Source organism: Lissotriton vulgaris, chromosome 8, assembly GCF_964263255.1.
Source record: "Lissotriton vulgaris chromosome 8, aLisVul1.2, whole genome shotgun sequence".
Taxonomy (NCBI): domain Eukaryota; kingdom Metazoa; phylum Chordata; class Amphibia; order Caudata; family Salamandridae; genus Lissotriton; species Lissotriton vulgaris.
The window spans coordinates 109174876-109202787 of NC_141696.1; the positions used below are offsets into that span (position 1 = coordinate 109174876).

The 27912-nt window shown below is 49.7% G+C and overlaps 1 protein-coding gene across 1 annotated transcript in view; it reads left to right on the forward strand.

Annotated features, from left to right (window-relative positions):
* LOC147693558 (transmembrane O-methyltransferase homolog) overlaps positions 1–27912 on the forward strand; it is a 94018-nt gene that overhangs the window by 58177 nt on the left and 7929 nt on the right. Inside the window, exons 2-3 of the mRNA XM_086933776.1 lie at positions 12832–13114; positions 14974–15170. Coding sequence (XP_086789902.1) covers positions 12832–13114; positions 14974–15170 — 480 coding nt within the window. The remainder of the gene's footprint in view (positions 1–12831; positions 13115–14973; positions 15171–27912) is intronic.

The following is a 27912-nucleotide window of genomic DNA, read 5'->3' on the forward strand; positions in this document are numbered from 1 at the left end:
TAACGGTATTCATTGTAAATACCGCATTGTAATGGTATGCGTGGTAAAAGTATGCGTTGTAACGTCATACATCCTAAAGAAATACTGGTCAGCCGAAGAAAATGCAACAAAAATAGTAAAAAGTGTTAAAAATGGCATTCCAGAGTGCAGAGTATTGAAATTTGACGAAAAGTAATGTAAGTTAGGATACAAAATGGAGGTCGCTAAAGCAACTTAATAGTTACGTGAAGAAAATTGGTCTTAATCCAGTAACATAGTGAGCAACAAAGATATCCTCATGTAGAGAAGGTGTTCAGAGCTGAGGATACACCCGCATAATAATGAAAACGGCGTTGGAACCGCCGAAATCACATCCGCGATCTCCAGTGCGGCATGGAGCTCTGTGACTAGGCGGCCGTCTTAGGTCCCGAGCGACTCCATGAGCACTTTTAATTTGGACCAGACTATACAGTGATCAACAGGGTCAAAAGCACTGGATAACTTTTTGCTGCTCTGCATTCTTCTCCATTGTCATGAGTAGTATCATTTAGTAGGCATGCACATCCGTGGTGACGCATGTGTGCACATACTTTTTCAGGCATTCAGCCTATACTGGCACTTTTTTTCTTTTTACTTAAAGCATCAGCACAAAAATACATGCTCTAGTTCACGTTTTTCCCTTGCATTCTCGGATTTGTGTTCTCATGTTTCCCACTATAAAACAAGAGTACATGTCCCAGAATCCAAAGAAAATAACTGGACTGGAGTAGATAGTTGTGTATGGATCTGCGATTCTTGGCAGGTTTGCACACTGCAGCACATCTTTCTGTAGAGACAACCAGAGTAGGTCCAGGATGATGGATCCAGTCCAGAATCCCAGCTATCGACATAAAAGAAATGTGCATACAATTGGAGGAAATGGAATGCTTTCACATAGCCAGCAGAGATCCTGAACCTCTTTCATTAACCCAGCCCTAATGGTCTTATGTTGGACACCCCTGCGTGCACTGTTGCGTGCAATTGTATAATGCCCTTTCTCAGTACTCTGATAATCACAGTTTGGGGACTTCTGCGGACCCGGAGAACCTTCTGCAATGATCTGCGAGGATGTGGAGAAGCGCTCTTAAGTTGAGCAACACATCCAGAACAGGATTTTGCTTTGCATCCTGGTGCATGCTAATACTGCAAGGACAAACAAGCTAGACTGGGGCATGGGACATGAGGAACTCGAGAAGTCTGGCACTTTTCTCAGTTAACAGGTCTTACAGTAGATACTAGGGGGCTGGTTTGTAACTCTTTTTGCAAGTCACACTTCATGTGAATAAAAGTGTAAAGTAGGGGGGGGGCGTGGCCAAGATGGCGGCGGAGTAGGACGCCTTTCCGTGCCGCTCCGGCGCTGATCCAGCAAAGCATCTAAAAGCACGATCTTGGGGGTGCCCACGCGCCCCGACAGCGGCGGGGAAGACCGCCTGACGGAGCGGCAGACTTTGGTGGGGTCGCCGAGGCAGTGTGATCCCGGGAGCGCCTTAAAGATCGAACGTAACCCACGGCCTGTGAGACCCCGGGCTCTCCGGACATCGAGGCACGGCGCGGTCGAAGGGCGGGGCCCTAAATCCGCCTGCAGGCATTGGAGTAGACGGAAGGCTGATCGGAACTGCACCTGGGCGACGGAGGTCCTGACGGCGGAACCCAGATCGTACCCCACCACACCTGGGGGAGGTGGGGCGCCGGCCCCTGGCACTGCAGTGGCGCTGGGACTAGCAGCAACTCTCTACTATCTACGCCGCCCGTCCCTACTTTCGCGGTTGGCGCCTGCGGCCTGATTGGACTTTCGAGGCCCGCCATTGCACCGCTCCACGAGGCGCGGGGCCTGGGTGCTGTGCACAGCCGTGACTACGAAGGAGCAGAGGAGTGACTCTCCCGCTGGCTGATGGTGCGACACGTGTTGGGTGGAGGCCTGGAGGGCTAAGGCATACGGACACCGGCTCTCGGGGTTTCCCGCCTTGGGCACCGGAGACACCCACAGATCGAGCACCTGTGTGCGGGGGACTGGTCATACTTGGTGGCGCCGGCGAGCGCCCTCCCGAGCACTTGGACCGCCTGCAGGCCTCGCTACTTTCCGCAGCCACGTGGCGCCGGCACGAGGCGCTGTGAGTCGCCATGTCTACTTTGCCGCGCAAACGGAACCAGGGGAAGGACAACGCCTCGAAATCCTCCCAACAACCGGCCTCCCCTGGAGCGAGTGGGTCGTCGAAGCCCTCGGATGAAGACGCCCCAGCGACGAAGGCTTTCATGTCGGAGTTGTTTGCCTCAATCAAGGAGGACATATCCGAGCTCAGGGCGCAACTCGCCTCCGACTTGCGAGAGGTGCGGAGAGACGTGGACGGCATAGGCGAGAGGGTGGCGACCCTGGAAGACAAGGATCTGAGTGTGGCCACCGATATTCATATGCTCCAGCAGGACATCATCCGCCTCACCGAGCAAAATTTGGACCTACAACTACATACGGAAGACCTTGAGAACCGCTCCCGTAGAAACAACATCCGAATACGGGCGGTCCCGTGGGACGGTGAGGCGGGGGATCTAAGGGGGTACGTCCAGGAGCTGTTTCTCCAGGTCCTTGATGAGGCAGACACGAAAGAGATACAGATGGACAGAGTGCACCGGGTGGGATTGCCACGTCGCGGGGGGGGACCTCCCCCTGACATCCTGGTGTGCGTCCACGATTTCCAGCTTAAGGAAAGGATTCTTCGGAAAGCCCGGACCATCGAGTCGCTGCAATTCCGGGGTCATCGGCCACAACTATATCAGGACTTGGCTGCTTCCACCTTGCAAAAGCGGAGGGAATTCCGACCTGTCACATCGTTTCTGAGAGAGAGGGGCATCGCCTATTCCTGGGGACACCCTTTCAGGATCATCTTCAGGTGGCAGAACCGCCTAGCTCAAATCCGCACGCTCCAGGCGGCAAAAGAGCTTTTGGGGCTGGAGGATGTGCCGTCCTCGCAGGCCGCGGCGGCCTCCCCGTCTCGGCGACGCCGCCGTTCGAACTCATGGCACAGGGTAGGGCGTTCCCCCGCCGGTTCCCCTGCTAGACAGCGCCCGGACCTTTCTGCCAGCCTGCAGGAACGGGGAGCAGCAGTCGCTTCGGTGGCCTCGGCCACGTTGGCCGACTCACAGCATAGCTCTGGGGCGGCGTGATCCCCGAGGAATGGCGGATCGGCGCCGGAGAGGCTCGGGCCTTCTGATCGAGGGTTCTGAAAGTACTCTGGTAGGAGACGACCTCGATTGTGGCCAAGGGGAATAGTGGTTTCATTCCTCCGGCCTGTCTCTTGATTGGTGGCCTCCTACGGACTTCGGCCTACTGATCTCGATGAGTATTGTTACTGCACTTTTTTTTCTGATTTTGTACAATGTTCTGTATTGTTTAGGGGGGGGTTCGGTTGGGGGTTCTTGGGGATGGAGGGGGGGGACCCGTGACGGGAGGCCATTGGGGGTGAATGCGGAGTGTGTGTGGTTGAGTGCGTACTTTGCTGCAGTGGGGATGATTCAGCGACTATTCTGGAAACGTTTGGGTGCACGCTGCCGGGGGGAGGGGAGGAATGCGGAATGGGCGCCAATTGTATTACTGACAGCGGGGTCTGTGTTTTGTGTTTGCCATGCCAATTAGTATAGGTACATGGAATGTCAAGGGCTTGAACTCTCCTCAGAAGCGACAGAAGGTCCTGAAATATGTGGTGGACCATCACCTTGATGTGGTAGGGTTGCAAGAAACTCACTTGGCGCGAAAGGATGAAATGCGGCTCCGCCATAGGGCGTACCCCATTGTGTACAGGTCCTCAGCTGTCACGAAGCATCGGGGGGTGGCTTTACTGTTCAAAGCAGCGTTGCATTTTCAACCAATGGGGGTCCGCAGCGACAGGGAGGGAAGGTGGCTGATGGTCAAAGGGCACATTCAGGGTAGGCTTTGTACGTTTGTTGTGCTCTACCTGCCTAATGCAGGTCAGAATAAGTTCATGCAGGAATTACTGGCTAAGGTGGGGGACTTTGCAGAAGGTCTCGTGTTCATGTTGGGTGATTATAATTTGGTTTGGGACAGGGATATGGATAGCTCGGGGGGGAGGCGGGCGGACACGGGGGTCTTTTCTGAGGCTACGCAGCGTGGGGTGGAGGAGATGGGTCTAGTTGATGGATGGAGGTTTTTTCACCCTGATGTGAAGGACTATACGTTCTTTTCCCATGTGCACCACTCCTACTCCCGTTTGGATTACGTCTTCCTTAGTCAATCCCTTAGAGGGAACATTCTAGATGCCGCCATTCTCCCGATATCTGTGTCGGACCACAGCCTCATGGTGCTCACGCTTCGTTGGTCACCTCCTAACACCGCAAACCGGAAGTGGTACTTCCCGGCTTCGGTAGCCAGGGACGAGGTGTCCCATCAAGCCTTACGTTTGGCCATTCGTGACTTTTTTGCTTGCAACCCCCCGTCGGACACATCCCTGATGACCACGTGGGACGCCTTTAAGGCGACGATTAGGGGGACGTGCCTGGGCCTCAATTCGCAATTGAACGCTCTACGTAGGAAGGAGAGGGAGGCGCTAGAAGCCGAGGTGCTTAAGCTTGAGAGGGAGCACAAAGCTAATCCCTCGAGAATAACCCTGCATCCCCTGACGGCGGTTAGGGGCAAGCTGAAGGCACATTATACGAATAGGGCCGAGCTCACCCTCCTGAGGCTGGGACGGCACTCCTACTCCAGTGGTAACAAGATTGGCAGGCACTTGGCCCGACAACTGAGGGACAAGAGGGAGCGTGAGTACATAGGTGGGATTAGAGATCCCGCGGGTGCGCTCCATCATTGTGACGGGGAGAAGGCGGACGTCTTTGGCCGCTTCTACGCCGCTTTGTACAAGGGGGAAGAGCTGGATACTGCTAAACAACGGGAGTTCCTGCAGCGCTTATCGCTTCCGCAGGTCTCCGGGGCCTGGAATGATTTACTCGATGCTCCGATCACGAGGGAGGAGGTCCTCTCTGCCATCAAAACCTTGAAATTACACAAAGCCCCCGGACCCGATGGGTTCACTGCAGTTTTCTATCAGACCTATGCGACTGAGATGTGCGACTTCCTGGTCGCCCTCTTTAACGATATGGTTGGACCTGGGATCAATTCCGGGACCCTCGCGGAGGCAGTGATCACAGTCCTGCCAAAGCCAGGGAAGGACCCGGAGCTATGTGCCTCATACCGCCCCATAGCCTCACTCAATATCGACGCGAAGCTATACTCGGCTATTTTAGCAAGTCGGCTACAGGATCTGCTGCCGACGATTATCCACGCGGACCAATCCGGCTTCATTAAAGGCCACCAGACGCACGATAATACTAGGAGGGTAATCCACCTTATTGAGAAGGCGGACAAGTTCCGCATCCCGGCGGTCTTGGTGGGTCTGGACGCAGAGAAGGCCTTCGACCGAGTGGACTGGGGCTTCTTATTCCACACGCTACAGGCGTTTGGTTTCTCCGATCGATTCATCGCTATGGTGAGAGCCAACTCCTGCAGCCCACACTCGAGGGTGGCAGTGAACGGCCACCTATCGGCCTTCTTCCGGCACTCACGAGGCACCAGGCAGGGATGCCCCCTCTCGCCCTTGTTGTTTGCGCTCAGCATTGAGCCCCTGGCGATGGCGGTTCGGGAGCACGAGGGGGTGAAGGGCATCCCATTCACAGGGGAACAGCACAAAATCACCCTTTTTGCGGATGACATCTTGCTATCAGTGGCCGACCCCGCTAACTCTCTTCCGTGTGTTCGAGATATATTGCTGGAATTTGAAGCAGTGGCCGGCTTCAAAGTTAAGTACGGCAAGTCGTATGTCCTGAACCTGACCCTATCTCAGGCCGAGGTGGCACGGGTGAGAGCGACGACACCACTGGCCTGGGCCTCGGGCTCCATTCTATACCTGGGAGTTCACCTCACCCCTACGGTGGGCGGCTTATTCGCAGCCAACTTCCCGCCCCTCTTGGCCAAATCACGGGCGGAACTGGAGAAATGGAAACCAAAATTCCTATCCTGGCTGGGACGGGTGCACGCTATCAAAATGGTCCTTCTCCCCAAATATCTGTACCTGTTCCAGGCCCTACCGATCCCACTGAACTCCTCCTTTTTTAGCCACCTTAAATCGATGATGTTGAAATTTGTCTGGCAGGGTGGTCGGGCGCGCCTTTCGTTTACACTCCTGCGACGTCCACGGAATGACGGGGGGGTCGGTCTTCCGGATTTCCACCTCTACTACAAAGCTGCCCAACTCAGAGTCATGGTGGAATGGTCCCAGCAGTTTTCCGACAAACACTGGCTGCATATGGATTGGAGTGTGGCGGGCCGGTCCATCTGGGATCTGGCCTGGAAGCCGAAGCGGGACCGCCCGGCGAACGCGTATATTAGCACCCCCACGGGGACTACGCTGAAAGTCTGGGATACCCTGGCGGGCGACGAGAGGTGGACGACCTTTCCGTCCCCATTCACTCCATTGCATTTCAATCCGGAGTTCCCACCGGCACTCACCGAGGGCCCCTTTGACGCCTGGAGGGAGGGGGGATGTCGGGCGCTACTTCACCTGTTCCACGGCCCCGATCCCCTGACGTTTGGGAACTGCGTGCGGGACTACCAAGTGCAGCCGGTGGAGCGATACAGGCATTTACAATTGCTCCACTGGGCCACGTCACCGGGTGTGCGGGAGGCTGCGACGAGACCTCTGTCCGACTTTGAGGCCTTTCTCCTGAAGACATCCACCATGAAGGGGGCCATCTCCTTTCTGTACCGACTGCTGCTTCGTTCGGCCCTTTCCCCCAGACCGCGCTACATGGAGCAATGGGAGGAGATGGTAGGGAGGGATATCACTGACGGAGAGTGGTCAGCACTTTGGAAAGACATGACACAATTTAATCACTCCATTCTCCTGAGGGAGGCGCATTTTAAAACCCTTACGCAGTGGTACATGGTCCCGGCTCGACTTCATCGCATTTACCCGGCTGTCACGGACAGGTGCTGGAGGGGCTGCGGCCTCCTGGGGGACTTCCGCCATATTTGGTGGGACTGCCCAATCATCAAACCCTTCTGGGTCGAGATCTTGTCCCATATTAAAGACATCCTGAAGTACCCTGTCGACGACTCCCCGGAGTTCGTGCTACTGGGTTTGAGAGACCCTGGCCTTGAACACCAGACACGAGCTGACAAAAAGATCCTTTGGCTGTGTCTCGGCGCGGCCAAACTCACGTTGGCTTCGGCCTGGAAGCGGAAGGAGGCCCCGGCGATCTCCCTTTGGCACGCTAGATTGTGGAGGCTCCTGAGTCTCGAGAGAATGGCGGACATATTCCTAGGCAACTACAAAAATTTCAAACACGTGTGGGGCCCCTTGGTGTCCTTTCTCTCTACTGGTTTGCCCTCGGCAGTTTGCCCGGCATCACTGAGGAATTTACATCTATTTCAGCTCTAGAGTGTGCCTGTTGGATGAATGGGGGAGGTGAGCGGCACCGTCACGGGAGGGGGGGGGGAGTTGTGGGGGACTGGGGTTGGGTGCTACTTTGGCACAGTTATATCGATGAGATGAGGCTCACCTAGAGGACAGGGCGATTCTGGACTCCTTGTCGGCTGCGCTAACTGAGCGACCCCATGTTGGGGGATAGGAACAGGACTGCCGACACTTACAACTGACGAGGCCTCTCATCCACTGGCTTTCTGGTGTTGCAGCATTGCCTCATCTGATTTTAACGCTTTCCCACTGTGTGGGCCCATCTGTGCGCCGTATGTGGTACCTTTTGTTTAATGTTCCTTTTTTTTTGTCTGCAAAATAAAAAAATTTACAACAAAAAAAAAGTGTAAAGTAGGTACGTGTGCAGATCTAAAATCCCCCTTCAAAGAACTGGGGTCGGATATATACAGGACTACAGGGCTGACTACAGAAGCATAGATTATAGAAAAGTAATTACGAGTCAAACTGCAAATTCTCGATCTGCATTGCGCTGCACCAGATTACAGAAAATGTGCCATTCGCTGTGCAGACGCAGACATCTCATGCGGATATCCGAGACACTCGGGATGGCTTCAGTTCTCCTGGATTTAATTAATCCAGAGAAAAGGGGAAGAGAGCTTGAGTCTTCCCTCATGCAACAACAAACTATACTACTCACTGCTTGAGAAGGACTAGTAACTAAAGATAATAACTCGGGAACAATTTTTCTGTGTATAATACCCTCTAGGACGTGGGCCAGCCAGTCCCCTCCTGCTTAAAAAAACTCATTTTTTCAATAAAAATTTAGAAAAACCATTCTTCACCTACGCAAAAGAGAGAAGTAAGAGCTGGAAATATATGACCCAATTTTGGAATCCCAAAAGGGTGTAAATACTGCCCTCACCCACTTAATGACTGACATGCTTCTTCATAGGGGCGCTGTGACTCCCTGGTGCAGACTAACATCCAGGGAGGAGTACTGGGACAAAACAGAATATCGAAAAGAAAGAAATCATACAGTAGAGTAACATCCAGCCTGGTGTGCGGGCTCATCCCAACCTCCAGATTTATGTATCTCACTCACAGCGAGTGAGACTTGAGAAATAGCTGTTTCAAATAAGGAAGAACCCAGCTCACACGCTTGTTCTGGTGCACTGATGTGTGTTAGAATGTGAGCACTAATGTGTACATTCATGTGACGACTTTGGATCTGAAGAAGCGTAATCCTGATCCCATATGAAGATGATGTAGAAGTGCATCATACTAATGAATAGTCAGCACTAAATATATACTCTGTTGTAACTAATGTACTAAAAGAGTGAAGTAATGCAAATCGAAAATACTTTATTTGAACTATACATTTAGAACGTGATTAATAAAGTTATGTGACAATTTGCATATTTACATGACAGGAGAAATTAACACAGACTGTCTTATCGTGAGAGATGTAACCAGGAGTGTGTAACTAGTGTTTTAGGTTCATGCATATGATCTGAATTAATTATGTGAAAGTATACTTATAACAACACCTCTATAGTTGTTGCATTGTATTTATGCATATGCATTATAGAAATGATGTGTTTGAAATCCAGTGCACTAGCCAAAGCCGATAGTTAATTTGAGGCCTAATACATATGTTAGTTTGATTTCATGTGTTATTTCTTTTCAGCCTAACGTTTTCTGTTTCAGAAAAACTCACGTCAAAATCTCATGTTTTGATTATGTTCAGCCTTCGCTATGGAATGTTTTGTCTCATTTTGTTTCTAATGCAGGTGTGGAGAAGTTTCATTAGTTAGAATAAATGAATTTTTGTCTTAGTCGATAGTAAAGCATGAGACAATGGAGCTGGCTGAGGAAATTGCTAACATGGGGAAGGAGAGGAGTTCTCACGGGAGAGGAATGACCAAGGACGAAGAGAGCTAATTTGTTATCTAGCTGGGAAAAGGTGCTGAAAGTATCCAGTTGAGCCAAAGCTATGGAAATTTCTCAAGGAGAAGTCACATAGGAGTGTCAAGTCGACGGCAGATATTATGAGCTGTGTTTTGTGAGGGAGAGAGTCCATCTTAGGTTTCCTTAGAGAGCAGATCTATGCTTCTGCATGTGTGGCTTCAAGCTACTTGATCCACCACAGACAGACTCTAACAACTTACTTCCTATTTTATTTAATTACGCACTTAGTTAAATGCTTCAATATAGGGTGCCTTTATTAAGGTAGTGCAGGGAAAGTTACTTTACTCTCGCTCGTTAAAGAGAATCATCTGATGTCATTTAACCTTAATTTCTTCTTCTTGACTGCCTGCGTCATTATTTTAGAGTTAGTCGCTTGCTTTGCTATCTCTTAAGGAGATGTGGACTTACCTTGACCTTTTTGTACCGTTACACGATCTTTCGAAGATTAATCTACATTGATTTGTTTCTGAATTTACAATTGAACCTACTAAACGCAGATCGAACAGTCGAGTGGATTAATGTGCCGCTACTTTGGTTGCGCTGGGTTCGGAACGAAAATTAGTGATTTGTTTCCTTTCACCGCTCACTCTACTAGAAAGATCTGTTCCCTTTAGAGAGAATTGTGTAACTGGGCCCAGACTTTAACAGACCTCATTCAGATTTTGGTCGACAGGGTACCAGGGGCGCAACTAGATCTTAATTTCGGGGGGGGGCTAACATGGCAGATGAAGGGGCGTGGCTAATGTAAATCAATGGGGCGGAGCTAAAATGGCAGATAATCAGGATCGGTTAATGCTCAGGTCAAGCTGAGAAAAAAATGTGGTGAATTCTGCATTTGAAACTGGACAACAATTAAAGCACACATTTTTGTTAGCTTGATGTATTGCCCCCCAAAACCCATACACACCCTGAATCTTAAAATTACCCCTGGCACACCAAAACACATACCCACGCTGAACCCTAAAATTAACCCCCTCACACTCTAAAACCCATACCCGCCCTGAAATCTATAATTACCCCTGGCACCCCAAAACCCATACCCATCCTATCCCTAAAATTATACCTCCCCGGCACCCCAAAACCCATACCCACCCCACACCCTAAAATTACCCCCTGGCACCCCAAAACCCAATACCCCCCTGAACCCTAAAATCACCCCCCTGGAGCCCCAAAACCCATACCCGCCCTGAACCTTAAATTACCCCTGGCACCCCAGAAACCATACCCATGCTGAACCATAAATTCCCCCTTGCCCCCCAAACCCAAACCCACCCTGAACCTTAAAATTACCCCAGGCACCCCAAAACCCATAGCCATACCCATGCTGAACCATAAATTCCCATCTGGCACCCCATAACCCATACCCACCATGAACCCTAAAATAGCCCCCTGACATCCCAAACCCACACCTGCCCTAAACCCTAAAATTACCCCTGGCACTATAAAACACATACCCACGCTGAACCCTAAAATTAATCCCATGGCACCCCAAAACCCACACCTACCATGTACCTTAAAATTACCCCTGGCACCCCAAACCCATACCCATGCTGAACCATAAATTCCCCCCCCCGGCACCCCATAACCCATACCCACCCTGAACCATAAATTCCCCGCTGGCACCCCATAACCCATACCCACCCTGAACCCTAAAATTGCCCCCTGACACCCCAAAACCCACACCTGCCCTGAAACCTAAAATTACCCCTGGCACACCAAAACACATACCCATGCTGAACCCTAAAATGTCCCCTGGCACCCCATACCCACCCTGAACCCTAAAATAGCCCCCTGACATCCGAAAACCCACACCTGCCTTAAAACCTAAAATTACCCCTGGCACCCCAAAACCCATACCCATGCTGAACCATAAATTCCCCCGGCACCCCATAACCCATACCCACCCTGAACCATAAATTCCCCCCTGGCACCCCATCACCCATACCCACCCTGAACCCTAAAATTGCCCCCTGACACCCCAAAACCCACACCTGCCCTGAACCCTAAAATTACCCCTGGCACACCAAAACACATACCCACGCTGAACCCTAAAATGTCCCCTGGCACCCCAAAACCCATACCTACCCTGAACCCTAAAATTGCCCCCTGGAATCCCAAAACCCATACCCGCTCAGAACCCTAAAATTACCCCCTGGCACCCCAATCCGTAACCCACCCTGAACCATAAAATTACTCACTGGCACCCTGAACTCTAAAATTACCCACTAGCACCCCAAAAAAAAATAAACACTACAAACTTACACTACATTTGCATATTTGGAGGGGACTGTCCTCTTTGACGTTTCTATGTATGTAAGTCAAGAACAACATTCACAGTAACCTAGATATGCAGGCAGTAGGTAATGCTGTGCTGAAAAATGCATTAAAGTTACTGGAACTTACACAAAAAAACTGCTGCCTGCTCTTCTGATACTATACTGTGGAGTCTGGCTGATCAGCAGCACTGTGTCCTGGCATCCAGCCCCTCCCGAAGGTCTCACTGTGTAGATCAATGTGGGTCAAATGCACAGACAGCAGGGGGAAAGGGATGGCCAGTGCAGGTGAAGCTTTTCCTTTGTAAATTAATTCCTGCTGGCGCCATAGCCCAGGGTTTGCGGTCTGTGCACTTCTATGGAATACACATCTATACAAGTGCACAGACAGCACACCCTGTGCTAAGATGCCAGCAGAAATTCCTTTACAAAGGAAAAGCATCACCTTAACTGGCCATGCCTTCCCCCTGCTGTGCACATCTTCACACCCCATGCTCACAACCCATCAAGTGCTTAGGTGAAATCCCTGCCTTCAGGCAAGGATTTCACCTCTACGCCACTCTAAAGGAAACACAAGAGGTCAGGGCAGGGGGGTCGGTTCACTCGCTGAAACTTTTCAGAGGCTCGCTGTCTCTGGCTCGGGCTGCTGGGCCTCTCAGAAATCATTAAAACAATCACATTCTCGGATCGGATGCGCAGCCTTCCTGCACCATTTCAGTGCGTGTCATCTTAGCCCGGGCAGAGGAGGCGACGGGGGGGGGGGGGGGGGGGGGGGGGGAGGGGGGGGAGGGGCTGAAGCCCGGTGAGCCCAATGGGTGTTGCGCGCCTGCAGGGTACTCTGCCAGAAAATGTCAATGCTTCAGAGGACCCGATGTGCCGGCGGCTCTTCTGAAAGCATTGGAATCTCCTCCGTGCAGGCAGAGTTCTCTAAATACGGTGGGTGGTAGTCAGTGTGGGCTGAAAAGGCTCTTACCGCCACTTCCTTGACGGAGGGTGTGCCACCCGCCAACGCCCACATCAGTCGACTTTTCTGTAAATGGGGAGTTCTTTATAGGACACAGATTATAGGGTTGACAAGTGAAAGAGTCTGTAGTGCAATTATTTCACATAACCTTGCTGCTGTTTCATTCCAGGCTCTTTCTCCTGCTTCCAGGATGGTCTCCCCGGCAATAGCCCTGGCATTCATTCCCTTCGTGGTCACACTGATTATCCGCTACCGTCATTACTTCCTGCTATTCTACCGGGCAGTGATAGTGCGCAAGCTGCAGGACTACCTGACCGGCATCCCCCGCGAAGAGCGCGCCTTCCAGTACGTCATGACGCACGCCATCCCAGGAGACCCCCAGCACGTGCTCGACACATTCGACCAGTGGTGCTACCACTGCGAGTACCTCAGCAATGTGGGGCCACAGAAAGGTATGTGTACGTGTTGCCGCTCTGCAGGGTCTTAAGTGACCCTGCCCTCATTTCATGATCAGCACAATATTTGTTACAATCTTTTTCTATTTTGTTTCTTTAATTTGTTGTGTCATGCACAAGACATCGTGATGCAACCACTTCCTGCCACACTTGAAGATTGCCATTTCAGTTAATCAAATCATTAGCTTAAGCGTGTGTACCTATCCGATGTAAGCATTTGTAAACTTTGTTGCATTGTTTGGGGTATGATGTCACAAGGTTTGACATCATACCCCATTGGATGCTTCACCTCTCACAAGTCATGGCCCCTCCCCACTCTCAACAATGGAAATAAAAAGCATATTACACTCTGTGCAATTAAGATTACCAGATTACTTTAGCAAGAAACATTATTTAATTCTTAAAAACGTTGCTCATGCAGAGCCCTTTGACCACTGTGAACCAACCACTGATGAAACAAAGGGGCATATGTACAATCCCCTATCACCACTAGAGCGTCACTGTTTTATCATCTATACAAGGTGGCACTAAGCCACTTAGCGTGGCTTTACACCACCTTGTAAATATGCCCCTTTCCACCGCCGTCCTCTGCATCAAAGGGACGTGCAATGGGTGTTGCTGTGAGCGTTCCACAGCAACACCCATTGCTTTTTGACGCTGCCCCAGATTGTCAAGCGCCAAAACCTAATGCCATGGACTACCAGGAGTTACAATGGCGATACGATGTGAAATTATTAATTTCTCCTCGTTTTTTGCTCTTTCCATCTGTGCTGCATTCTGCAGCATACATAGAAAGAGCAAATCAACCTTTTTTGATTGTTTATGTGCAGGAAAGTGTCCCTTCCTACACATAAACAATCATCCCTGCAGCGCAGGCACCCTTGCAAGATGGCGGCAGGCTGCCTGCACTGATGCTTGGCAGTTTTTTGTGCCAGCGCTATTGGAAACACAGGGGTGCACTGTGTTCTTGTGAATACACCATATCCCTGGATTTCAAAAATGTCAGAGTGCGGCGCTGCCATATTTGTGGCAGCTCCGCTCTCCAACATTTTGTTGTTAATATGCCCCAAAGTGCCAGAGACACGTACTGACATGTTTGGTGCACATTAGTCAAGGGGGGGGGTCCAAGTTAAGACACCATCACAAAAAGTGAGGACTGGAGAGTTGAAGACTTGGTTGGCTCAGGATGCATGCAAATACTCTCGCCTGGCTTTAGGGCAACCCAGGTTGGGGTTCATGTGGGTAGTGTACAAACACACACCCAACCAAGAAAGTTTATGAAATGGACAATAGCCATACAAATTGGTTTATTTTTGTGTGCTTTCTTCCGTGGCTTTTCTAGTGGAGAAAGTCGCTGTGTGTTTAGGTTTGTGTTTCACCCCCTTCAACCTTTAATAAACTTTGACTGAAGTTTTTTCTCAAGGAAGTTCATGGGTTGAAAGTCTTTGAATTCCAACACTTCTTCACCTTTTTCAACTTCAGGATGGTTTCACACAAATAAATGTTTTTGTGGCTATAGGCATGCGGCTGCAGTAGTTTTGTAGATGTTGTTGAAAAATTAATTTCTCGCCTTGCATCCAAACATTTTTTCATATGGCCAGACCATGTGACACCCAACAACCTGTCTTTTCTGGTGATTCACGTGACATAAATTAATATGTATTAATCTAAAGAGAAACCTTTGTATAGTTACTGTTTTCCTGAAAATCTGTGTAACCCTGGTATAAATCCCACATTGAGTTTTAAATGTAATATATAGAATCAGGAAAGTCAGAAGAGAGTCTTACAAGCCTTCTACTGTCCTGGCTTCATCGGTCTTTATTTCTGTTCTACCTTGGCCTTCTGTTTCCTTGTAGGTAAGATCCTGGATCGTCTGGTGTACGACAAGGCCCCTCTCAACGTACTGGAGCTGGGGACGTACTGCGGTTATGCAACTGTCCTAATAGCCCAGGCCCTGCCCCTGGGCGCGCGGCTTTATACGGTGGAGATGGATCTGAATAACGCGGTGGTGGCAGATAAAGTCATCCGCTTGGCGGGATTTGATGACGACACGGTGAGTAGCGCAGCTCCTACGTTTAAATCCTCCTCATTCCGATTGCACACATGGCCTCTCCTGATTAAATGAGACAGCCACTCCCCTTTATTCAGGTGCCTGGCCTTTATTGAGATGCACAGCCCCAGGGGACCATACTTCAGGTCAGGTAGTGAAGTGCCCTGTTGGTGGCAGCTGGTCAACCTATTGTGTTGCAAATGTTATTGTATTACTAACAAATGAACTGCTTGTTTAGGGGAAACTGTTCAATGAAGTCATTGCTGATTGGTAAATCCTTGCCCCAGCAGGTTTACGGATTTCGTTATTCAGTGAGTTAGGGAATGCAAGAAAAAGGCAGCACTCAGTAGATATCTTGGTATGTTTCTTAGAAGTCAAATGAATGTTGAAATGTTTTCTTCTGAGATAAGCTATTGCCAACATCCAGTGGGTTGCTGGAACTACAAAGTGCAAAAGGGTTCAAGACAAAGTGTAGAATGATTCACCCTTGCAGGACTCAGTGCAGAAAGTTGCTAAAGACAGGTCTGTCGACTGCCAGCCAATGACAAAATGGCAGGGGGAGGTTCCTCTTACAAACAATGTCTAAAGGCAATAGGGTCAACTGTCAACCAATAACAAGAGGAAGGCGATCAATTCACTACCAATGGCTAAAGGCAGGTTGGTCGACTGCTGACCAGTGGCAAAATGGCAGGGGGGTTCCACTCACAACCAATGTCTGAAGGCAATAGGGTTGACTGTCAACCAATAGCAAAAGAGAGGCGATCAATTCACTACCAATGGCTAAAGGAAGGCTGGTCGACTGCCGACCAATGGCAAAGTGGCAGGGGGTCAACTCACGACCAATGTCTGAAGGCAATAGGGTCGACTGTCAACCAATAGCAAAAGAGAGGTGATCAATTCACTACCAATGGCTAAAGGGAGGCTGGTCGACTACTGACCAATGGCAAAGTGGCAGGCGGTCAACTCACAACCAAAGGCTAAAGACAGGCGGTGGTCGACTCACAAAAATGGTAAAAGGCAGGCAATTCCCAATCTTCATAGTTAGTGGAGCGCCATGACGTTCCATCCACCAGACGCACCGGAAAATCAGGATATGTTCCACAAATTCCATCGTGAATTTAATAATGTATTTAAATCCATTGTAATCCTATTTAATCCCAATTTTATTCATAACTTTGTCTTTGCATTCTCCATTTACATTTGTATTTCCATATTTTCAAATGGTATAGATATGCCTCAAGCCTTTTTCTGAGGCACGAGGGAAAACATAATTCATCCTAGGCAGCTGTGATGTTATAAACCCAATTCATTTCAGGCTGGGCAGCCCTTCGTCAGGGGTAGCTACGAATTCAAATTTAAAATCACTATTAGTATTTATGAAATGAGACAACATGCGTAAAGTACGATATCTTAGCACATTCTTTAAACTATTTCTTTGTCTAAAAGAAATAAACATGTGACCCCACCAGCATTGAAAAATCAAAAAATAAAACTCCACCCAGTATATATCGATATAAACCCACGAAGCACGATAAATTCCCCAAACTAATCACCATAATTTGTACCTGCACATTCTATGTTCCTTAGCAGTGAAATTGACACCGCTCCATCAGGCACATGCATCAACCATTTTTGCAAGCGCAAACGGTGCAAATCGCAAAAATCGGTCGTTTGCGCCTGCAGAAAAGGCATTTGCAATGCATCAAGGATCAAGGCACTCGCAATTTGAGAATTCACAATTAATTGTGATTTCTCAAATTACGATTGCATTTAAGGAATCGCAATGTGCGATTACTTAAATGCAATGCAAGAACCACTTTAGAATAGCGATTTCGCTACTAGGGGGCGCAAATTACCATCAAGTTCAACTTGATGGTAATATGCAAAAACTTTGAAAAAAAATGCACTAAAGTGCATTTTTCAAAGTTGTAGGTTACACACACACATGCCCTTGGGGCATGTGTGGCACAACATGTGTGCACAGAGCAAATTCAGGGGTGCAACAGGGTGTTCTTCTGACACCCTTGCACCCTTGAAATTGCATGCGCAATTTGCAAGTACCTATTGGTACTCGCAAATTGCGCATGCAATCTCCCATTCATTCTTATGGGCCTGTAGGACCATAGGAATGAATGGGAAGGCATTCCTTAATTGCAACTCGCAATTTGCGAGTCGCAATTAAGGAATGTTTGGGAATCGCTAATTTTATAACGATTCCTACATGCATAGGCTTTTGCAATTTCTTAATTGCGATTCCTTAATAATCGCAATTAAGGAATCGCAAAAGCCTACATTGCTGAACGTACCTGCTTCTCTTCTCATTGCTCTACGAGTGCTAAAACAACGGACTGCTACTTCGTGACTGCAATTGAACCAACCAACCCTTGTGAACCTCCTGACCATTCACCTGCTGCCAATTATCAGTTAAAAATGAAACCTTCTGAAAATACAAGTCCCACTAACCATTGTGTGTTCCCACTAAAAACACCCTCCCTTTTGCTCCAACACAACCATTTACATTAAGGGCCTGATTCTGATGCGGGTTGGAAAGCTTCCCGATCGAATCGGTTTGGGAATAGTTTCCGACCCACTCGGATCGGGAGAGTCTAACCGACGGAGTATGATGCTTCCGGATGCTTCCAGATACAATTTGGTTGGACTCCCATTGACTACAATGGGAGCATGTGTTTCTAACCGCATCATAATTGGGCCCTGGGTCGCGAAGACATGTTCCCGATCCGATTTGGAAGGAGCAAATACTATTAGGAGGCCTTCCTAACCACATCAGAATCAGGCCCTAGGTGGGAATGCTTTCCTGACCGCATCAGAATCAGGCCTTTAGTGTTTGTACACCACATCAGAAATGTTTATGAAGATGCATGTGCCAGACAACAATTGTACATGAAATGTGAACAATATGATGAATGTTAAATCCTTCCACACAGGCATTTTAGCCGTTTTTCGCGGTGCGACTGGTGCATGGAGCGTCGTGGTGCTCCACTAACTATGGACTTACACATAGGTGATGCTGGGGCAAGGCACCTAGCCAGTCTGCACACTAGATTGCCTATGAGTACACTGTAAAAACGGACTGTTGAATATTAAGGTGTGCATTCTGTCATATTATATGCATACTGTATGGATTATGCCCCGTGGATCGTTTGCACCCAGAACATGGATTAATTGAAGAAAAGTAAAGAAATGAAATGACTTCACATAAAGGGCTGCCTAAAAATATCAAAATTCACCAGAGGAAACTGACTTTCCATTTTTAAAACTGCTAAAAAGTCAATGTAATACCCTCAACCGCTGAGGGATGTTACCGGGACTAAGAAGAACACAAAAATAAATGTGAAACACGTGACCTGTGTTGGTACTCACAAGATGCTCGAACAAGTTTGAGCAAAACTGGTTCACAGCGGGAAGTTGCTCCGAACAGTCGCTTCCAGCATAGCTTGTGGGTGGGGGGCGGTAGCGGGGACTCACGGGGTACGTCGCCCCGGGGGGGAGTTTATAAAGAATAATTCTTGGGTCCTGCTCTCCTGCCTACGACAGGAACAGGAAGCCGGCAGTCTGACTCCCTCCCCTAAGCCAATCACAATGCTGCAAGCAGCGGTGTGTTTGGTCAGGACAGCTCCCAGCCAGGGGCTTATGGGGTGGGCATGTTCTCCATCCAGGCAGCCTGCACGGAGAAGGCCAGTGTATGCATGACTAGTTTGGGTGGCCCGAGAGGGCAGACCAAGCAGTCTTTGCGCACTCAAGCGTGGGCACACCACTCTTCCCCTGCCCTGCTTGGAGAGCAGAGCAGCTCTGCCCACCTACCTGCCCGCAATGAGCGAACATAAAATGGTAATAACTAAAAGATATTACCATTTTATGTTTCTGCTGCTCGCGCTGCAAGAAAGCAGTGGGGCGATGCTCTTCTGCCATAGCGGATGAGCTGCCCCTGGCTCCGAGGGCCCTGTAGTACTTTGTAACACGGAAGTCCACGCAAACAAGCATTGGAATAATGGTATGGAAAGACCGTCTAAAAAACCAAACAGGATACGAAGCAGCGTCGGATGCGTAACCCGGAAATTTATATGCCATTACCAGAATGTACCCTCCGACCAGCTGAGTTCAGGTAGCCTGGTGGGAATTAAATGACTTTACCACTGACCAGCAAGGAGTTGTGTGCCTCGGTATGTCTACCCGTGCAAGGGCAGGTATGCATACTTCCGGTTAGACAGAAAAAAGGCAAAGGAAGGAAGGGACGTGACCCCAGTCATAGAGCATTCATGAAATGTAATCTATGAAGGTGGCCAGGGATGTATAAACCTTGACCTGAACCATGACACTTATTGCAGTTTGTAAATTATTTATGCTTGATTGTCATATTGTTATAAATGAATTATTATCCTTTAATGGTTTGATCATAAACCGTGCAAGTTCCACATTTGTGGCGTCCTGTTTCTGGCAATGTATCTAATTGTTGCCTTTTCAGTGTCCTGCCTATCAATAAGTAACAAAAAGACTGGACAAGCCCTATAAACCCGAGAACCAGGGCAGCAACAACGTATCAAAAAAGGTGGATCTCTCAGGGGAAAGTATTTTTAAAGGGAAAACACATGATTCATAACATAACAACAACAAGCATTTGCAATGGAATAGGTCTCGCTTTAGGAAAGTGTGAGCTATTTGTATTGTAAATGACAATTTTTTAATATGTGTTGGCTTTGAAAATATATAAATTAATAGCATTGTTATTCACAAAGCCAATAGCTTACACTTTCCTAATGCGAGTCCTATTGGCTATGGCAATGCTTGTTGGTAGCAAGCAAGGACAGTGCTGTTGTGGTGCTGAGTGATGCTGTTGTGGTGCTGAGTGAGGATGTAGTTGGGCTGAGTGATGTGGTGGTGTATTAGAGTGATGTTGTGGTGTCCCAGAGTAATGTGGTGGTGTCTGTGAGTGATGTGGTGGTGTCTGTGAGTGATGTGGTGGTGTCTGTGAGTGATGTGGTGGTGTCCCTGGGTGATGTGGTGGTGCCCCTTTGTGATGCCCCTGAGTGATGTGGTGGTTCCCCTGAGTGATGTGGTGGTGTCCCTGTCCCAGAGTGATGTGGTGGTGTCCCAGAGTGATGTGGTGGTGTTCCTGAGTGATGTGGTGGTGTTCCTGAGTGATGTGGTGGTGTTCCTGAGTGATGTGGAGGTGTCCCTGAGTGATGTGGAGGTGTCCCTGAGTGATGTGGTGGTGCCCCTGAGTGATGCCCCTGAGTGATGTGGTGGTGCCCCTGAGTGATGTGGTGGTGTCCCTCAGTGATGTGGTGGTGTCCCAGAGTGATGTGGTGGTGTCCCAGAGTGATGTGGTGGTGTCCCAGAGTGATGTGGTGGTGTCCCAGAGTGATGTGGTGGTGTCCTATAGTGATGTGGTGATATTCTAGAGTGATATGGTGGTGTCCCTGAGTGATGTGGTGGTGTTGTGAAGCGTGCAGCAGTGTGAGGCGGTGGTGTTGTGAGGTGGTGGTGTTGTGAGGCGTGCAGCAGTGTGAGGCGTGCAGCAATGTGAGGGGTGCAGTAGTGTGAGGGGTGCAGCAGTGTCAGGCATGCAGCAGTGTCAGGTGTGCAGCAGTGTGTGGCGTGCAGCAGTGTGTGGCGTGCAGCAATGTGATTAATGCAGCAGTTTGCAGCATGCAGCAGTGTGAGGCGTACAGCAGTGTGAGGCGTGCAGCAGTGTGAGGCGTGCGGTAGTGTGCAGCATGCAGCAGTGTGAGTAATGCAGCAGTGTGCAGCATGCACCAGTGTGAGGTGTGCAGCAGTGTGAGGTGTACAGCAGTGTGAGGTGTGCAGAAGTGTGAGGCGTACAGCAGTGTGAGGCGTGTAGCAGTGTGTGGCGTGCAGCAGTGTGAGTATTGCAGCAGTGTGCAGCGTGCTGCAGTGTGAGGCATGCTGCAGTGTGAGGCGTGCTGCAGTGTGAGGCGTGCTGCAGTGTGAGGTGTGCAACAGTGTGAGGCATGTAGCAGTGTGAGGCGTGCGGCAGTGTGCAGCATGCAGCAGTGTGAGTATTGCAGCAGTGTGCGGCGTGCAGCCGTGTGCGGCGTGCAGCAGTGTGAGGCATGCAGCAGTGTGAGGCGTGCAGCAGTGTGAGGTGTGCAGCAGTGTGAGGCTTGCAGCAGTGTGAGGTGTGCAGCAGTGTGAGGCGTGCAGCAATGTGAGGCGTGCAGCAGTGTGTGGCGTGCAGCAGTGTGTGGCGTGCAGCAGTGTGTGGCGTGCAGCAGTGTGTGGCGTGCAGCAGTGTGAGGCGTGCAGCAATTTGAGGCATGCAGCAGTGTGTGGCGTGCAGCAGTGTGAGGCGTGCAGCAATGTGAGGCGTGCAGCAATGTGAGGCGTGCAGCAATGTGAGGCGTGCAGGAATGTGAGGTGTGCAGCAGTGTGTGGCGTGCAGCAGTTTGTGGCGTGCAGCAGTGTGTGGCGTGCAGCAGTGCAGCAGTGTGCAGCATGCAGCAGTGTGAGGCGTGCAGAAGTGTGAGGCGTGCAGCAGTGTGCAGCGTGCAGCAGTGTGCAGCGTGCAGCAGTGTGTGGAGTGCAGCAGCATGTGGCGTTCAGCAGTGTGTGCCGTGCAGCAGTGTGAGGCGTACAGCAATGTGAGGCGTACAGCAATGTGAGGCATGCAGCAGTGTGTGGCGTGCAGCAGTGTGTGGCGTGCAGCAGTGTGTGGCGTGCAGCAGTGTGAGGGGTGCAGCAGTGTGAGGCGTGCAGCAGTGTGAGGGGTGCAGCAATGTGAGGCATGCAGCAATGTGAGGCGTGCAGCAGTGTGTGGCGTGCAGCAGTGTGTGGCGTGCAGCAGTGTGAGTCGTGCAGCAGTGTGCAGCATGCAGCAGTGTGTGGCATGCAGCAGTGTGTGGCGTGTAGCAGTGTGTGGCGTGCAGCAGTGTGTGGCGTGCAGCAGTGTGTGGCGTGCAGCAGTGTGAGGCGTGCAGCAATGTGGGGCGTGCAGCAGTGTGTGGCGTGCAGCAATGTGAGGCGTGCAGCAATGTGAGGCGTGCAGCAATGTGAGGCGTGCAGCAATGTGAGGCGTGCAGCAGTGTGTGGCGTGCAGTAGTGTGTGCCGTGCAGCAGTGCGAGGCGTGCAGCAGTGTGCAGCATGCAGCAGTTTGTGGCGTGCAGCAGTGTGAGGCGTGCAGCAGTGTGTGGCGTGCATCTGTGTGAGGCGTGCAGCAGTGTGTGGTGTGCAGCAGTGTGTGGTGTGGTCTGTGTGCGAGGGAGCCATTGTGTGTGGTCTGTGTGAAAGGGGGGCAGTGTGAGTGGTCTGTTGGAGAGGGGTGTAAACATGTAAAGACAGCCAGAGGCAAGACTGGATAAAAGTGCTGTTTGTGGAGAAAGTGTTTTTGTTTTGCATACAAAATATAAGAAGGAAAGGATCGGTGGAGATAGATTCGAGTGGGAGGCAAAAACAGGGCTTCGGAAAAGGAAAAGTGCAGCTTATGACAGAGAGAAAGAAAGAGGATAAAAGGACAGCGCGAATCAAGAGGAAGAGAGATAGGAAGAGACAGGGTGAGAGGATGAGGAATGTTAGAAACAGGAGAAGAAATGGGTACATAAAATTAAGAAAATGTAAGGTGATAATTGAAAAAAGAGGAAGCTACGTGCAATGAAGCGGGAAAAAACGCAATGGAAAGGAAGAAAAACATGGGGATGGGTAAATAAAATAACAAGCTCTCGTCATTGCTGTGGCGTGGCGGGGAGCGCATTCCTTTGAAGTCAGCAATCACACCGTTTATTGACCTCCACGGGCCAGGTATGTGGCTGCTGCACAGGGGCGGCTGGGGAGGGCTTAGACACGGTATGGGAGGAGGGGGCTGAAGACGCGAGACACCGCCAGACCAATGCGAGAGAAGGGAAAGACACTGTATAGGGAGAGAAGCAAGGCAAGATTATAGAAAAGACGGGAGAGGAAGGAAGAGAAAGATAGCCGGAGCGGGAGCGCATTCCTTTGAAGTCTGATGCGGCGGGCGGGGGAGCGGCAGCCTTTGAAGTCTGATGCGAGGCACAGACAAATGGTGGTGTGTCACGTGGCTGGTTTGTGCATGCGCCTGTCTCACATGAACTGTGTTTTATCCGCAGTTTTGGTAGAGTTTTCGTACTGCTTACTAGAATCTCGACAAACAAGCATTGCCAAAGCAATGCTTTAGTTCGAGACCTAAAAAAGACAAATCTTTCCACAAATAAATTGTAAACCGCCAGTTATGAAAAAGAATAACAACCATCAGAGAGAAAGAAAAACGGATCTAAAAATTCTACACTACAGATATATTAATTTATGAAAAATTATAAAGTTTGTGACAATATAGTGCTTGATGTGATAGGTGAGGTGTAAAGAAAGTGTGGACGTTCCAGTGTACTGGTTTGCCATCCCTTAGTTTGCTTCTATCTGGCTTTCTCATGACCCTGACCTGATGACGGCCCTGGTCAAGTAAACCATTGAGGCTGAAACGTTAACATTTTTTCTTAACAATATGGACTGCTTTCTTATTGATTTATATCATACCTGCAAGAGCCCTGTGGCTTACATTAATTATTGATTTGTGATATCTTGCTTCATACAGCCTATTACTTGAAATATTTCTTCTTTTATAAATTCAAATGGTTCTGCACCTCACCTATCACAACACAATGTGACTATATCGCTTACGCTCTACAACCTCCAAAACTCAAACTATGTTAATGATCCCCTTTATTAATGCAGCCCAAATTTGGGGAAAGAATATCTGCAGAAAGGACAGTGAAAAATCAGATTAATGTTTTTTTTTAAACCAGTGCCAAAATAATGGGAAAAGTGTATCAATGAGCACTCAGTTTTCATTTCGCAATTCATGGATGTCTTTGAAAGCAAGCTGATTGAAATGAGAAGCATATGTGCCTACCTCTTGTGCATCTCCTAAGCCACAATGAGTAGTGATGTCAAGCTCTCCATCTCCCTCACACATCTTTCACCAGGCACCTCCTTTGCACAAGTGCTATCTGCATTCAGTTATAAGGATAGGTGTCATTGGGTGACTGAGTGATTGTACTGGAGTGGTTCACCTGTGAAGACTTGAGACCCAATTACAAGTAATGCAGATTTATATGCGGGGATACAGTGTGCAAGAAAAAAAGTGTGGAGTGGGAACCCTTGCATGTAAATTCGGCTATTGCAAGCTAATACCAAAAGAATGAGGAATAACTGTGCAGACTCACGTTCCTGGGCAAAATCCTGCAGGGAATTCCTATTTCCTTGTGGATTACTGATCCCATTTACCACCTGCTATAAATGGGTGTGGGGGACCGATGCAGGGTAGAAGGTGGGCGAGGTGGATAAGAGAGGTGATGACAGTGGACATGGTGGGTAATAGCCTGGTGTGGGTGGTCATTACATGCTCTCCCCATCCCGTAGGAGAGTTTGGCAGAAGCCAGAAACTGGGTCTGCTGCACTTTCAGACCAATCTGCCGAAAATTAGCAAAATATACAAAACGTACTTGGAACTAAGAAATCTGTAGGTAATTAAGATAGTCTTTTTTACAGAAAATTTAGCACTGCAGATGTGGACAGTTCCTATCCATGAGCATGGAGGGTCACTCTCTTTTTAGGTCTCGTGGCGTTTACAGCGCGAAGCTCTGTCTCGCCAGAGACCTATTGTCAGCGACTCAGCTTTCCAGGAGACAAGAGCTGGCCATGCGCATCGTGAAGAATTGGATCGGAGCGGGTTGCGCGTGCGCGTAGGCGCTCGCTGTGGCCATCTCCTGTCTCCTGGGAAGCTCCAACACACACAGCCACACCTCCCCCTGTTTTCAAACACGCATGCGCACACAGAGAAACACACACAGAGACACCCCCCCGCCGCCGCACACATACACGCGCGCGCACACACACAGACACACGAGCGCACCGAGACACCCCCCAACCCCCGCCGCCGCCTAGATATGTTATCACCAACCGAAAAGGTCTCCCATGCCCTCAGCCGTTATTATATCCTGATAGGATCTAACCATTGCTGAAGCCAATATGTGAACTGAACCGCGATGTCCCGCAAACCTTTCCACCTGCTCACCTCCTCAGCCAAGCACTGCCCTCTTCTTAACTAGACAGCAGCCACTGACTGTCAGAGGACTGGTCAGAAAAATGCACGTGCGGACTTCAAGGCCAGTCAGCGCTTAAGGATTCTGTATGTTGCACTATGATTGGCTATGGGACACCTAGTGCTCTACTCCTATGTCATTTACACGTTAGCACTGCCGTCCACTCCCAGAAGACGCCCAGGATATGTTCAGGCATCGGATTGGTTGGTGTTTGACCAGGAAATGCCTGAATTACAAACAAATGATATCCTTTAGGAGTCCAAGTCTAAGAACGTACGAAGATATTAGGGTGGATTATTTACGGATGGTGCGTGTAAGTAGTAGTTAGTTGATGGCCTTCCCGTGCTGGGGTGCTTGCTAGTAAGGGCATACATTCGAATATTATGAATATGCTTGTTCTCGAAGAAAGGACATCCTCTTTTGGGAAGTGTGGACATTCAGTGTATGAAAGTGATTTTGTGACAGGATAGTAAACACTCCCACTTGGGGCATGACAGCATAATCTAGCGGGAGCGGTATAGTCTTTTAAAGAATGAAGACGCTTACTCTTGGGTAAAGGTTTTAAAGATATTGTACTGTGATGAACGCCTCTTCTGCCCCAGACATCACCATTGCCATCCCGGAAGGCTATAAGATCATTCGTAAGGACCGTACCGGCCACACAGGAGGAGGCATCGCTATCGTCCATAAGAAATCCATCCGCATCTCAACCAGCTCAGACGTCAATCTCGCCAATACTGAACACCTTCACTTCCAGATCCACATCGACCCCAAGACCACACTCAGAGGCACCCTCCTTTACAGGCCACCAGGACCCCGCGCACAATTTAGTGAAGACATCACGGACTTCATCACTCCACACGTGCTCCCCTCCGAGGATTACATCCTTTTGGGAGACCTCAACTTTCACCTTGAAAAGAACAACGACCGCAACACCACCACCCTTCTGGACAACCTCGCCAACCTCGGACTCAAACAACTTGTCACTACCCCCACCCACATCGCAGGTCACACACTCGACCCTATCTTCACCTCCAGCAAACATGTCTCCTTCAGCCACGCCACAGCTCTCCTTTGGACTGACCACAGCTGCGTTCACTTTACCTACAACAAGCCCACATCCAACATCCACCCCCAAACCACTCTGCAAAGAAACTGGAACAAAATCACCATCGACCAGATCTCCTCATCGCTTCTGCAAAACCCCCCAGCCCACTCCTCAAACCCAGACCAAGCAGCCACCAACCTCACCCAATGGTTATCCAACAGCGCCGACATCCTAGCACCACTGAAAAAACGACAAATCAAACTAAGCAGCAAGAAGGCCTCCTGGTTCAACGATGATCTTAAGAAATCCAAGAAACTTTTTCGCTCCCTTGAGATAACCTGGAAAAAAGACCCAACCACCAGCACCAAGGACGCCTTCAAAAACGCCACCCGCATACACCACCAACTGATTCGGAATGCCAAGAAAGCCGCTTTCAAGGACCGACTAGATAACAACGCCCACAACAGCAAGGAATTATTCAACATCGTCAAGGAATTTACCAACTCCTCAGCCAACTCCAACGACATCACCCCCTCTCAAGCCCTCTGCGACTCCCTAGCCTCATTCTTTCACAACAAAATTGCAGACATCCACAACAGCTTCGACAACCGACCCGAAGACCAACCCACCCAACCCCCTGCAGGACCCCCACCCCCCTTGAACATCCTCAATGACTGGAAGCCAATCTCCACCGAGGACACCATCCGTCTGATGAACTCTATCCACTCAGGATCCCCCACAGACCCATGCCCTCACCACATCTTTAACAAAGCAGACTCCACTATAGCACCGCACCTCCGAGACGTCATCAACTGCTCCCTCAACTCCGCAACCTTCCCGGAAAGCTGGAAACATGCCGAACTCAGCGCCCTCCTGAAGAAACCCACAGCTGACCCCACCGAACTCAAAAACTACCGCCCTATCTCACTCCTTCCATTCCCGGCCAAAGTCATCGAGAAAGCGGTCAACAACCAGCTCGCCGCATTCCTCGAAACCAACAAATCCCTCGACTCCTCACAATCCGGCTTCCGAGCCAAGCACAGCACTGAAACCGCCCTCATTGCAACAACAGACGACATTCGAACTCTACTGGACAATGGAGACACAGTCGCCCTCATCCTCCTCGACCTCTCCGCAGCCTTCGACACGGTCTGTCATAGCACCCTTCTACAACGCCTCAGAAACGTCGGAATCCAAGGAAAAGCACTGGAATGGATCACCTCTTTCCTCACCGGAAGAACCCAGAGAGTCCGCCTCCCACCATTCAAGTCAGAGGCCACTGAAGTCATCTGCGGCGTACCACAAGGATCTTCACTCAGCCCCACCCTCTTCAACGTATACATGAGCCCCCTCGCGGTCATCGCACGCCAACACAACCTCAACATCATCTCTTACGCCGATGACACTCAACTGATCCTATCTCTCACCAGAGACCCTAACACTGCTAAAACCAACCTGCATGAAGGAATGAAAGAAGTAGCCGACTGGATGAAGCACAGCCGTCTGAAACTGAACTCAGACAAAACAGAAGTCCTCATCCTAGGCACCTCCCCCTCCGCCTGGGATGACTCTTGGTGGCCAGAGGCCCTTGGAAAAGCACCCATC